The sequence below is a fragment of the Cajanus cajan genome, chromosome 7, assembly GCF_000230855.2.
Source record: "Cajanus cajan strain Asha chromosome 7, NIPB_CcT2T_4, whole genome shotgun sequence".
NCBI lineage: Eukaryota > Viridiplantae > Streptophyta > Magnoliopsida > Fabales > Fabaceae > Cajanus > Cajanus cajan.
In genome coordinates, this window is record NC_138523.1 from 43,922,400 (window position 1) to 43,935,860 (window position 13,461).

At 31.8% G+C, this 13,461-nt stretch overlaps 2 protein-coding genes across 5 annotated transcripts; both read right to left on the reverse strand.

The window, feature by feature from the left end:
- Positions 1-67: 67 nt before the first annotated feature.
- LOC109808094 (sodium/hydrogen exchanger 1) lies at positions 68-6,092 on the reverse strand. Of its 2 annotated transcripts, none has more exons than XM_020370932.3 (14): positions 5,814-6,092; positions 5,340-5,458; positions 5,138-5,235; positions 4,921-4,980; positions 4,703-4,818; positions 4,096-4,290; positions 3,716-3,762; positions 2,786-2,852; positions 2,000-2,100; positions 1,591-1,692; positions 1,264-1,402; positions 1,115-1,177; positions 771-854; positions 68-667 (listed from the first exon to the last, which is right to left on the reverse strand). In XM_020370932.3, the coding sequence occupies exons 1-14, from the start codon at positions 5,985-5,987 to the stop codon at positions 350-352; spliced, it is 1,683 nt and encodes a 560-aa protein (XP_020226521.2). In that variant the 5' UTR covers positions 5,988-6,092; the 3' UTR covers positions 68-349. The 2 variants fall into 2 exon arrangements, with proteins under 2 accessions (XP_020226521.2, XP_082915899.1); XM_083059773.1 differs by having other exon boundaries at positions 4,772-4,818; positions 5,814-6,091.
- A 1,947-nt stretch (positions 6,093-8,039) lies between these two features.
- Positions 8,040-13,408, reverse strand: LOC109810801 (sodium/hydrogen exchanger 1). Of its 3 annotated transcripts, none has more exons than XM_020374368.3 (14): positions 13,047-13,406; positions 12,762-12,880; positions 12,564-12,661; positions 12,326-12,385; positions 12,177-12,223; positions 11,892-12,086; positions 11,514-11,560; positions 10,563-10,629; positions 10,006-10,106; positions 9,607-9,708; positions 9,364-9,502; positions 9,215-9,277; positions 8,685-8,768; positions 8,040-8,581 (listed from the first exon to the last, which is right to left on the reverse strand). In XM_020374368.3, the coding sequence occupies exons 1-14, from the start codon at positions 13,218-13,220 to the stop codon at positions 8,285-8,287; spliced, it is 1,593 nt and encodes a 530-aa protein (XP_020229957.1). In that variant the 5' UTR covers positions 13,221-13,406; the 3' UTR covers positions 8,040-8,284. The 3 variants fall into 3 exon arrangements, with proteins under 3 accessions (XP_020229957.1, XP_082915902.1, XP_082915901.1); XM_083059776.1 differs by having other exon boundaries at positions 12,762-12,885; positions 13,047-13,179; XM_083059775.1 differs by lacking the exon at positions 9,607-9,708 and having other exon boundaries at positions 13,047-13,408.
- Between the last annotated feature and the right edge of the window lie 53 nt (positions 13,409-13,461).

Below are 13,461 nucleotides of genomic sequence, written 5' to 3' on the forward strand. Positions count from 1 at the left end.
ATATATGTATATATATAAGCGACTGAAGCCAATGCCTGTCAATCTACCATCCAATTTGTTCACCATATCATTCAATGCTGCATATGATTATATGAACGTCTTCGAAAGATAGACAAAAAATCCATATTACTGTTTCAAAGAAATCATCAGCAAAAAAAATCTGACATGATGACCTATACATCTCACCCATCACCCTCAAATCTGATTTTTCCATGTAACAACTTTTGGCATTGTACAGAGAAAATGGTTTAAATAGGCATTACGGTTTTAGTTATACAAAAGTAACAAAACCACCGTCTGTGCATTAACTATTGAAAGAAAAGATGAAGAGAAGCAGCTTAATTGTGTTTCAAGAAATTTCCTCTGCTTCACTAGATAATGAACCAGGAACAGATGAAACAAAACCCCTTCCACCAAATACAGGTCTCATGAACTTGTCATCAAATATCCTCCAAAAGTAGTGAATAGTTGTGGTTGGATAACTTGTGAGCAATCTTAGGCTACTTTGCCTATGAAATGGTTGATTATTACTTTGGTTAATGGGACCACTGACTTCAAGTAATTGGAATCTCAAATCTTCTGGACTATCAGGGGAATCAGAAGTGGCTGGTTTTGAATGCCTTAGCAGCACAGCTTCAATAAGAGGCCTTGTTATGGAACCAAATATCTGTTTGCATTTTTTGTTTGTTTGCAACGCAAGCAACCATATTAGTACTTATTTGATATTGATGCAAATAATATTATTTATATCTATAGAATACGAAACCCACCACAGTACTGAATAAGACCACGAGTATTGTTGAGGTGATCATTAATGTCGAGTCTTGAGCTAATGTTCTCTTGGATTTTGAAAACTGCATTTGAAAGCATCTCGGACGAAATGTGTGGTCCAGAATGGATTTTTCAGAGAAGAATAAACTTAGAATTCAAGTTGAGATGTCTAGATGGGTTGACATGTCTAGATGCATGTCATATCATCATACTATCATAGGGATCATTTTTAAATATTTTAAAATCTGTAAAGATTGAAACTAAACAATAATTGAAGACAAACCAAAATTTGCCATATTTGCAAGGACTATGAAACATATTAAACCTTATATCATGTACTTGCCTGGTTATAACTTAGGGCAATAGTCACAGCACCTCTCATCAGGCCTGCCCACCATATGATAAACTGACATTTTGAATAGTTTAGCAGAAATTCAGCAAGGTCAACTGAAAATGTCAACGTTTGAGGAATTAGATGCCCACAAGTATCACCTGTGATCGAAACTCAATTTTGGAACTCTCTCTTCTCTTTATGCAATTTGTAATATTTGCAATAGGAAACACAAAAGCTGCTCTTCCAATCAACACTAATGCAAACAACGTTGAACTCACAGCAACTGAAGTTCCTGCACTGCTTAATATGGCAATGCATTAAGAAAATAATACAATATTAAAATGAGGATATAATGTGTTCCTTGACGAAAACAGAGGGAACTTTATGAACTAAAATATGGTTGCATCAGTGGCGATGCAAATCCTGTCTAAAACAATGGTATTACTTCGTGCTATACAGTGCACAACAAGGACGTTTTTATTTACCTGGCTTTGCTATTTTTCCACTGATCAGTGTTTAAAGCATCCATGCCAACATACATGAATATAAATGTTTCAGAAATGAATGAGATGGTTGCAAAGGAGTGCCTGAAATAGAGAAAGTATTTTGCAAATTAAGATTCTAACTAGTTTCATTTGTTTAATTAATTCTTTTTACCTACTTCTAGACAAACTTCTGTCAACTTTAATTGAAGGGAGTATAAAAATAAAGTTTACATTGTTCAATACCACAAAGAAGAGAGGAGAAAAGAATGGTTCAGTAGAATGAAATGATTTAGTAAATTTCATTATTTTGTATTTGTTTTTAAATTTCCCATCTATGTTGATTGACTAACATTAATATATAATACTATTTTTTTTCCCAGTTAAAAGGAGTTAAAGTTCGCGTCCTTACTTGGTTGTTGTCCTTGAGCTTCCTGTAACATTGTGCCAAGTGTAGTGTGACATCACAATGCCACAAAAGAAAATAGTCAAAATCCCACTGAGATTCAAAAGCTGCAGAAGCGGCACATATATAGCTTGAAATTCTAGAGGGAATAACTGCATTTATGAAGTTCTTTGCTAATTGCTACTGAGTATGTTTTGCCATTTTTGGAGAGAATATACATCCCTCTTATACTAGAAAACTCTGTTTTGATATCGATTTGTTCAATTGTTTTTACCTTGTTTGTCTTGATTCAATGTTTTCAGTCACTCCCTATGAAATGCTGTGAAGAGCAGAATGGATTTGAACTTGGAAATAACTATTTAGTGTGTGTTTATGTAACCGTTTACCCAAACATGAACGTACGTTTTTCCAAAATACTCCAGAGTTGCTTCTCTGTTTTTCAGATAGGAAAGTGGGAATATTTGTTTGAAACATCTCAAACGGCAATGCAAACGGCAACATGCTCTTATTTTATTAAACAATTGGTTAAATTGATAATATTGAGCGATGAGTTGTGTTATTTGAATAGATAGAAGTAAGAAAAAATGAGAAAATTCTTTCTATTTTTTCGGTGGAAAAGAGTATAATAAATAAATTTTATGATAATTAAAATGTTTTACTCTATGTTTTATGGACATAAAATTACTTATCTTTTGATATCATTATTTTATAAAAAAAACTATTCAACTTTTTAAGAAAATAAAAAAAAATCATTTAGCAAACTAAAGCATTTTGTAGTTGGTGGTTTTGTACCTCAGCGATCATGTATGACAAATATGCCATCAACATCATAAGTGCAACTTCACGATCTGTAGAATGCCTGCAAATCAAAGGCACTATTTGTAGCGGATTGCATTGCTTCCACCAGGCATACAAGTCATATTTGTTCATCTATTATATTATTCCACAAATACCTATAGTTTCATTAAATTATCAAATCCACGTAATTTAAAATTTATAATTGATTCTTAACACTTATTTTTAAAATTCAAACTCTAGGGGCTTAATTAAAAATTCAAACAAACTAAGTAATTACAAATTTGTGTTTTCTTAGTTCTCATGCTAAGCGTTAAATCCACACTTAGCGCCATAATTCCAGAGGTCTTTATCTTGTTATTCCCTAATATGTTATTATTAAAAAGAGACAAAAGAGTTTATGACCCAAAGTAGAGGAATCTCGAGACATATCATTAGGGGGATATTTCTTGGAGCGTGTGTGGTGGTTAGAGAGTTTTCATGACTTCAAGATCAAGATTGTTCCTTTCCTCACTATTTTTATCGTGCTTCATGTCTATGCAATTAAGTTCTCCTTTTGGGATTTGATATAACCCGACCCATTCTCATGTATATATTTTAAGTTATTAATCTCAGTTGTTATTCAATATTATTGATCTATCTTTTTTACTTAATTCTTTTATGATTTAATCTCTTTTAACTTGAACTTGTGGTTTTAAAGTGATTGAAAAATACTTATGAACCTTTGAATTGAAGTATAGTAACTAATGGTGTTTATCTCTAGGAATAGAGTAAATGTTACTAGTCTTTCTTAAGTTCTTATTTTTAAAGTTGGTTTCTTGGTTAAATTATGCAAGGAATTGATAATTTAATCAAGAAGCTTAGAGGGATCTACACAATGTTTTAACCTTATTCATTGTAACTTGTACAAGCAAAGGAAACTCATACCTTCCAAGGTAAAGTGTTTTAATAATGTAAGCACTCAAAAGGCCAACCTGAAAACTCATCACATATCAAGTCAGAATAGAATTTCATCTTCACTCCAATTGCTAGTAATTTAAAATTGGTTTTCAAGCAAGTCATAGATGAAGTAATTAAATTATGTCTTGATGGAGAAAATTTTATTTATGTTCAAATTGTATATTATTAATGCACATAATGAGACATGGGATAGAAGGAGAAAATATAACCATAGGAAGCACTTATGAGTATGCTTCCTTACATCCAAAATATAGAATTTCTCCCTATGGTTCAGTTTTTCTTTTCTGAAAATCTGGTCTAAAGAGTCTTTCTAAGAAGCAGATGCAAAACTGCGAAGTTAAACTTACCATTATGCCAAGGGCAGTACTAGTGCAGAAGAGGTAAAGGAAAATCCCCAACAATTTCAAGGCTGTAATAGCATCGAGGCTGCTGAAGTCAAACGATTGAACTGAATTGAAAAGCACAATAGATGTAGCATCATTTACTACTCCCTCCCCAAATACAATGCTGTAAAGTAAGGGAGTTTCATCTTGATTAAGAACCTTCACCACAAAAGGGACAAGGAAGGCATCAAATGATAATGTATTAATTTTGAGACTTACGTATGCTTTTACTCCTTAAATATGAGGTAAATTTGTATTTTGTCTCCCAAATTTAAATTTGTTTTCTGTAGTCCTGGAATTTGGGAAAGGATTATTTTTGTCTTTCTTCTCAAATGTCCTTAATGAATCTGTCATGTAAAACTTACCTAATACTACATCTGTCACGTGAAACTTACCTATTAGTTTCTTTATCAGTGAAAATATCACAATAAATCAATCGATGTTGCACAACTAATTCACTCCGCCTTTGTCAATGATGATACTGGAGGCCCCGAGGGACTAAAATATATATTTTTTAATTATAAGGACTATAAGGATTAAGTTTAAATTTGTGGGATATAAAAAAACTTACCAACAATTTGAGAGATTGAAGGCTAATTTTGAAATTCATATTTGTATTTGCACCAAGGATAGAATATACCTGCAATGTACAGACTGAGTCCGTTGCTGACAATATGGCACCAATGGCTTCACATGTATAGTGCAGAAACAATCAGAATAGACGGACAAGTGATGATGAAATTAAGCGACAGAAAGTAACATTGCTCAAAACCCAAAACTATTTCTGACCTAGGTAATCTTTTATGCCAAGGTTAGATATGCCAATCCTTTGAATGAGCATAAGGGCACCTGGAGAAGTTAAGGAAGTAATTATATCGAGTGTTCATTCGGTTCATTCCACAATCCACATAGATTGTGTAATTGACAATGAAAACAACATTAAGTTCAGTTTTGATATTAAAAGAATTTGAAACTGGAAAGGGTTATCAGATAAAGGAGATCTTACCAAAAGATATCAGACAGAATGAAATAACTGTTCCAATGACTCCAAACAGCAGTATAATTGTGAAATTCTTGAAGAACTGTTTCTTCTTGACTTGGAAACTAACGTGCCATTTGAAATTACACAAAACAAATCAAATAGACAAATTAATGCAGAAATAATAGACAAATAGATAAACATGATAACAAGTTATAATCATACTTACCCGGCATTGAAAATGATTGGGGGAAGCAAGTAAAGAAAGAACAAGTCCTCACTGAATATTAAAATCTTATCACTATGAAACTTGGTCACCAACAACACTACCACTCCAGCACACAACCCCTGCATTTATTTAACCAAGCCAAGCAAAATTTACTAATTTGGGTAAACTTCTTCACAAACAATTTTAGAAGAAAAAAATAAGAAGGAAAAATGAAATAAGTTTTTCTAATAATTAAAATTATAAACTAATTTGTAGAAACCCTCTCCTATTAATTTTTTTCAAATCTTATTTTTAACTTATAATGAGATAGTTTTAACGTTTTAACTTACAGAAAAGTAAAAAGTTTATTTATCTTTACTTTTTTTTTTCTCCTAGAAGTACTTTTGTAGAAATTTATTCAAAAAGAAGCTAAGATAAAAACTAGGAAGTCACAGAATTATTCATGGAGACTAGAAGCATGAGTTGAGTCTGTACCAGAAGAAGGGCAATGATGGATTCATTAGCCCACCGATTCTCTTCCAGAAGATGGCCAATGATGATGCAAGTGCAAAGGAGAGAGAAGAATACACAGAGAGTCACAATGGTGCTTGTGCTGAGATACAAAGATGAAAAATGGAGTGATGAGGGTAACAAAGCCATTGTAAGCATTTGGATTGAGTAAGTGTTCTTTTGTGATAATGGTATAAAAGAATGAGGAAGAAAGGTAGTTGGCGTTAGTTTGGTTCCCTTGCTTCTCTAAACTAATAAACACGTTTCTGAACTTTGACAAAGGATGTCACAACGTGGAGATAGCATTTCTTGGCACTTGGCAGGACTGTTGAGTCTGAGTGTGACACCAACTGCTAGTCATATTTTTTTTTTTTGGAATTATTTCTAAATATTGAGAGAAACCTAACATTCAGAGAGTAAACTTGCTGTTTGTATTTCCTTTTAAGTTGGAAATTTTAGCTTTCTAATTGGTCACTCCTCCCAAATACACATAAAAGTCCATATCAATTATATCATAATATTTAGGTATAAGCTCCCATAATACATAATAATGTCTATCAATGATAAGTTTACATTTAAAATAAAAAAGAAAATAATGAATACATTACATAGATTTTCATTTGTTAAGGGAAAAAGTAACAGAGTGATCTTGTAATTAAAAAATTCCCACTGTCTTGTTGTGAACCATTTTTTTTTCTTTTTCGGTTTTACGACTTTGAACTAGTTATTTTCAAGAATTAAATTTGTTTTTAATTTTTTAATTTTTTATTATCAATTTTTACTTTTAATTTTTGGAATTTCTTTTTTTACAATTCTTAAACTTTTACTTATTTTATTCTTGAATTTTTTCTTCCATTAATATTTTTAATACTTGACGTAAAAATAATTTATTTATGTAAAAAAAATTTAGAGACTACAACTAATAAAAATTTGTTCAAGAGCTTAAAAATGATAAATGATAAAAGTTTAGAGATTAAAAGTAAAAATTGATAAAGAAAGTGAGAGTTTGTACCAAGTTCTTACAATATCCCATGCGTAACGTAAGATTAAAAATTTCTTACAATCACACGACCATGTTAAAATGTCAACTGACTTATCGAGGAGATCATGTTTGCTTTTGTATTTTAATCTTTGACTCTTCTTTTGTTATGAAAAGTGGTAGAATGGAAAACATCAAAGGGTTACTTACTGCACATGTTCAAATTATAACTCTTTGGTAAGGAGGGAAAAAATTAGACCCATGAGAAATAAAAAATAAGTAAAAATAGATTAAAAAAATAGAGTAAAAATTTGTTTTTTTGATTGAAAATAAATATATAAAAAAATATGACAGAAACAAGATATGTATAACAGAAAGAAAAGAAAAATAAATAAGAGGATAAAGTCTATTACTTTTGCTCTTATTTCTTTTCAATCAAATAATTTCACTTATTTTTACTTGTTTATTTTCATTTTTTTCACCCTATTTCTTATCTATTTTCTCATGACCAAAGTAGGCTAATAGTTCACCTAGTTGCATATGCTAAAAGCGTGTTTGAATCTAAACAATAACATACGTTAGTACATATGATTTCATGTCAATATTCACAGAAGAGGTGGAAGCTTTGCTATTGACGTGATTTTTCAAGTTCAAAATGTGTTGCTAGACACACACTAACCAGCCCCTAGACATTGGGGGATCTCTCTAGTGAGGAATGCCCCCAAACATGGAAAGTATCATTAGGGGAGATTAATTTGAATACATATCCATGGGATGTGGGTGATAGTTTGAACGCTTAATATCTTGTGTCAACTCTGAAACGAATCCTTAACCATAACATTGATGTATTTCCTTTAACAATTCATATTTTTGTCCTCCTTTCTTTTCTTTAAAAAGAAACTTTTCACTCATCAAACCTAAAACGTGTTTTATGAACGAGAGAAACAATAAACAAATATTGATTACATAAGTATTTCCTCCATTCCACATAATTTTAGTTTTAACATTTGAAAAATGTCTGAAAATAAATAGTGTTTTTACTTTTCTATATAATATTAATTACTTTTTTCTACTTTCATAACTTATTCAATTACAACTATTTAAATTAATGTATTTATTGAGAAAATTGACTATTTTAATAAAATTGCATAAAAAAAAGTGATATATTTATTGTTGTTCTTAATCCATGTGTAAAAACCTTAAACTTCGATTATTGTGAGATGGAGGGAGTATTAAACAAGAATTAAAATTCCATATTATTATTTTGAAGAAATCAACACAACCAAAATCTGTGACATGATAACCTATACATCTCGCACATCAGTCTCAGATTCGATTCTTCTATTTAATTAACGGCATTGTATAGAGAAAATGTTTCAAATATATAGTACAATTATAGATATACAAACAAGACCACCCTTTGTGAATCACACTATTGAAAGAAAAAGTGAAGAGAATCAGATAAATTGTTTGTGTTTCAAGAAATCTCCTCTGATTCAGCAGATGATGAGGCAGGAACAGATGGAACAAAACCCCTTCCACCAAATACAGGTCTCATGACCTTATCATCAAATTTCCTCCAAAAGTAGTGAACAGTTGTGGTTGGATAACTCATTAGCAAACTTAGCCTACTTCGCCTTTGAATAATTGGAACATTGTTTTCTAGCAATTGGAGTCTCAAATCTTCTGGAATATCAGTGGAGTCAAAAATGGATGGTTTTAAATGCCTTGGTTGCACAGCCTCAATCAGAGGCTTTGTAATGGAACCAAATACCTGTTTGCATTTTGGTTTGTTTGCAATGGAAGCAACCATATTATTACTTATTTGTTCTTGATGCAAAATAATATTGTTTATATCTATAGAATATGAAACCCACCACAGTACTGAATAAGACCACGATTATAGTAGAGGTGATCATTAGTGAAGAGTCTTGAGTTGATGATCTCCTAGCTTGAGCAAACTACATTTGAAAGCATCGCTGATGAAATGTCTGGCTAAGAATGAATTTTTCAGAAAAGAATAAACTTACAGTTAAAATATGTTTTTAGCCTCTTAGATTTAATTCATTTTTTTCTTGTTGGTTTTGGTCACCGTAAATTCTATTTTCTCTTAAAATGGTCTGTACTTATTTAGTGATGACATGACTATATTTAGACATGTCATGTCATTGACCACTTTAAGATAACATGTGACAAGTCTAGATGTATGTCATGTCATTGTAGGGATCATTTTTGCCATATTTGCAATTACTAATAAACATATTAACAATGTGTTTGAATATAAGTTAAAAATATTTTTTAAAATTTCTCTATTAATAATAAAAAATATTTTTTAGTAAAGAAACTCTCAAAAAACATTTATAAGTTTATATTCAAACAGACTTTAAACCTTATATCATGTACTTGCCTGGTTATAAGACAGAGCAATAGTCACTGCACCTCTCATCAGGCCTGCCCACCATATGATAAACTGACATTTTGAATAGTTTAGCGGACATTCAGCAAGGTCAACTGAAAATGTGAACGATTGAGGAATTAGAAGCCCACAACAATCACCTGTGAACGAAACTCAATTTTGGAACTCTCTCTTCTCTTTATGCAATTTGTAATATTTGCAATAGGGAACACAAAAGCTGCTCTTCCAATCAACACTAATGCAAACAACGTTGAACTCACAGCAACTGAAGTTCCTGCACTGCTCTAACAACATGGTAATGTGTTAAGAAAATGATTAATAATATAAATAGAATATTATGTGTTCCTTGACCTTGATGAAAACAATGATATATGACAAATTACCTAGCTTTGCTTTTTTTCCATTGGTCAATGTCTAAAGCATCCATGCCAACAGATATAAATATAAAGGTTTCACAAATGAATGAGATGGTTGCAAAGGAGTGCCTGAAATAGTTAAAGTATTTTCCAAATTAATATTATAACTAGTTTTGTTTGTTTAATTAATTTTTATTTATTTTTATGTACTTCTATTTAAACTTATGTCAGCTGTAATTGCAAGAAGCATCAAAACAATGTTTAGATTGCTGAATAACTCTCAAAGAAGAGAGGAGAAATGAATGCTACAATAGAATGAAATGATTTTAGTAAATCTCATAATTATGTAACTGCTATTGCATTTCCAATCTTAGGTGACTGAATTAAGTTTTCCCGGTTAAAAGGGTTAAAAGATCATGTATTTACCTGGTTGTTGTCCTTGAACTTCCTGTAACATTGTGCCAAGTATAGTGTGACATAACAATGCCACAGAAGAAAATAGTCAAAATCCCACTGAGACTTAAAAGCTGCACAAGCCACACGTATGTATATATACCTTGAAATTCTGAAGTGAATAATTGCATTTACGATTCTCATTGCTACCGAGTATTTTTTGCCATTCTGCAGAGAATTTATAACTCTCTTATACTAGAAAACTCTATTATGATATCAATTTGTTCCGTTGTTTTTACCTTGTGTATTATCTCTTATTTTAAATTTTCTCCCTATACTTCACAGTAAATTCTTGTCAATCTCAATGTTGTTGTAACAAGTTAACAACAAATGATAGGATAATTTGACAATAATTATATATGTTGTGAAAAAATTGAAAACTTTTTTTAATATAAGGACCACATTAAAAATGAGTATCATATATAAGGGTGGAAAATATCTTTCAACCTAAGCACTTTTATTCAACATCTCTGAAGAAAATAAATAAAATATATCAACTACAATGCATTTTGTAGATGGTGGTTCTGTACCTCAGCAATGATATATGACAAATATGCCATCAACATCATAAGTGCAACTTCACGATCAGTAGAATGCCTGTAAATGAAAGGCACTAAGTGAGGTGAATCGCACAACGTCCACAAGGCATACAAGTCATATTTGTAACTCTATTATATTATTCTATAAATCTCTATAGTTTCAATAACTTTTTAAATAGATCCATACACCAGTTCTTGCGAGGTTCTCAAGTTTAAGAACTGGTTCTCATTCAGGCTTATTATTGAGGAGGCTGACATGACTTCCCTTCCCATCATAAGAACTGGTTGTAATACAAGTAACCAGTTCTTAGGATTCAAAAACATTGTGAAATAATATGTGAGACACTGAGACTTATTTCAAGTTCTTAGATCATTGTATCATTGAAGAAAAAAGTTGTTAAAGTTCTTAAATCTGATATAGCATGATAAAACCTATCAAAAGTGAGTTGAGAACCTTCACTTTAAATGCACTATTGGAGATGCTACATGGACTAACACATTGGTGTTTTTTTTTTATAAAAATTCTCTATATTATCCAAAACCTCAAAGAAACCCTAATGTTTAGCAACACTTAACAGTTTCAACACCGAAATCTGGTAAAGACTCAATTGGCAATTCAAGATTTTAGAATTAAAAGAACCATATTTGAGAGATTAGTAAACTAGAAGGATCTATGCAATGTCTTAACCTTGTGTATCTAATTCAAGTCGTCAGAATTTTCTTGAACAATCACACCATTTTCGTAACTTTCTTGTTAGTTAATTATTAACATTTCAAAGTTATCCTAGTTTATCCAAGCTTCCAAATTTGATAGCATTGAAGAAGTATATTATTCTACCAAATTGATGGGACACCTATTAACACTTCAGGAAGATATCTATTTGATTGGTTTAGTAGTCGAGTATATTGATAGTAACTTATACAAGCAAAGGAAATTCCTACCTTCCAAGGTAAAGTGTTTTAATAATATAAGCACTCAAAAGGCCAACCTGAAAAGGTCATATATAGCATGTCAGAATAGAACTGCATCTCCACTCCCAACAATTAGTAATTTAAAATTTGGTTTGCAAGCAAGTAATAGATTTAGTAATTGGATTATGTCTGTGTAATGCTTTCATGGAGCAAATTTTATGTTCAACTTTGTATAATAAAACAGCTGACTTCAAAAGAAGAAAATATAACCATAGGAAGCACTTCTGAATATGCAGCCTTACATCCAAAATAAAGGATTTCTCGCTATGGTTCAGTTTTTCCTCCCTGAAGTCTGGTCTAAAAAGTCTTTCAAAGAAGCACATGCAAAATTGAGCAAGTTAAACTTACTAGTATGCCAAGGGCAGTACTAGTGCAGAAGAGGTAAAGGAAAGTCCCCAACAATTTCAAGGCTGTAATAGTATCGATGCTGCTGAAGTCAAGCGATTGTACCGAATTGAAAAGAACAATAGACGTAGCATCATTTACTACTCCCTCCCCAAATACAATGCTGTAAAGGAATGGAGTTTCATCTTGATTCAGAACCTTCACCACAAAAAGGACAAGGAAGGCAATAAATGATAATATATTAATTTGGAAATACATATTTGTATATGCACCAAGGTTAGAATATACCTGCAATGTACAAACTGAGTCCGTTGCTGACAATATGGCACCAATGGCTTCACATGTACAGTGCAGGAACAATCAGAATAGAGGGACAAGTGATGAGTAGATTAAGAGTCAGAGAGTGAGATTGCTCTTAACCAAGAACTATTTCTCACCTAGGTAATCTTTTATACCAAGGTTAGATATGCCAATCCTCTGAATGAGCAGAAGGGCACCTGGAGAATTTAAGGAAGTAATTATATCGAGTCTTCATCTGTTCATTCCACAATCCACATAGATTATGTAATTGACTATGAAAGCAACTGTTTATCATTGGTGTTCAACATAAGGTTCAATTCTGATATTAAAAGAATTTGAAACTGAAAAGGGTTATCAGAAAAAAGGAGATCTTACCTACAGATATCAGACAGAATGAAATTACTGTTCCAATGACTCCAAAGAGCAGTATAGTTGTGAAATTCTTGAAGAACTGTTTCTTCTTGACTTGGAAACTAACATGCCATTTGAAATTATAAAAACAAATCAAATAAATTAATTAGTACAGAAATAATAGACAGATTGAGAAACATGATAATTGATAACCATACTTACCCGGCATTGAAAATGATTGGGGGAAGCAAGTAAAGAAAGAATAAGTCTTCACTGAATATTAAAATCTTGGTACTATTAAATTTGGTCACCATCAACACCACCGTTCCAGCACACAAACCCTGTACTTATGCAACCAGGCCAAACAAAGTTTACCATAATATATTATTTAGGGACTAATAGCAAACATTGCTCTATTTATAAAAACTAAAAATATATTTAAACATATATAAGATAAAAAGTCACAGAATTGTACAAGGAGACTAGAAGAATGAGTTGAGTCTATACCAGAAGAAGGGCAACAATGGATTCATTAGCCCACCGATTCTCTTCCAGAAGATGGCCAATGATGATGCAAACGCAAAGGAGTGAGAAGAATACACAGAGAGCCACAACAGTGCTTGTGCTAAGATACGAAGTTGAAAAATGGAGTGGTGACGGTAACAAAGCCATTGTGAGCATTGAAGTTGAGTACGTGTTCTTTTTGACAGTGGTGATCACTGATGATCAGTGGGGTAAAAGAATGTGGAAAGAAACAAATTGTTTTGGACTGGTATAAGGACGAAATGGAGTGAAGAAATTGAGGTAGTAGTTATAAACAACTTTGGTTGGCTTGAAATATGGTTCTATGTACGAAGATAACTTATTAAATACGTTTCAGAATTTTGACAAATGATATGTCAGAACGTGGAGATGCCATATA

Excerpts from the sequence above, each read along its gene's own strand:
- LOC109808094 (XM_020370932.3), bottom strand. The coding sequence starts at position 5,987 with ATGCTTACAATGGCTTTGTTACCCTCATCACTCCATTTTTCATCTTTG. Across the intron at positions 4,291-4,702 it reads TTCAATCTCTCAAATTGTTG|GTTCTTAATCAAGATGAAAC; the intron begins GTAAGTTTTTTT and ends TTTGTGGTGAAG. Across the intron at positions 855-1,114 it reads TTGCCCTAAGTTATAACCAG|TTTTCAAAATCCAAGAGAAC; the intron begins GCAAGTACATGA and ends TTTCAAATGCAG.
- LOC109810801 (XM_020374368.3), bottom strand. The coding sequence starts at position 13,220 with ATGCTCACAATGGCTTTGTTACCGTCACCACTCCATTTTTCAACTTCG. Across the intron at positions 12,662-12,761 it reads CCAATCATTTTCAATGCCGG|TTTCCAAGTCAAGAAGAAAC; the intron begins GTAAGTATGGTT and ends ATGGCATGTTAG. Across the intron at positions 8,582-8,684 it reads TGGTCTTATTCAGTACTGTG|GTATTTGGTTCCATTACAAA; the intron begins GTGGGTTTCATA and ends AAATGCAAACAG.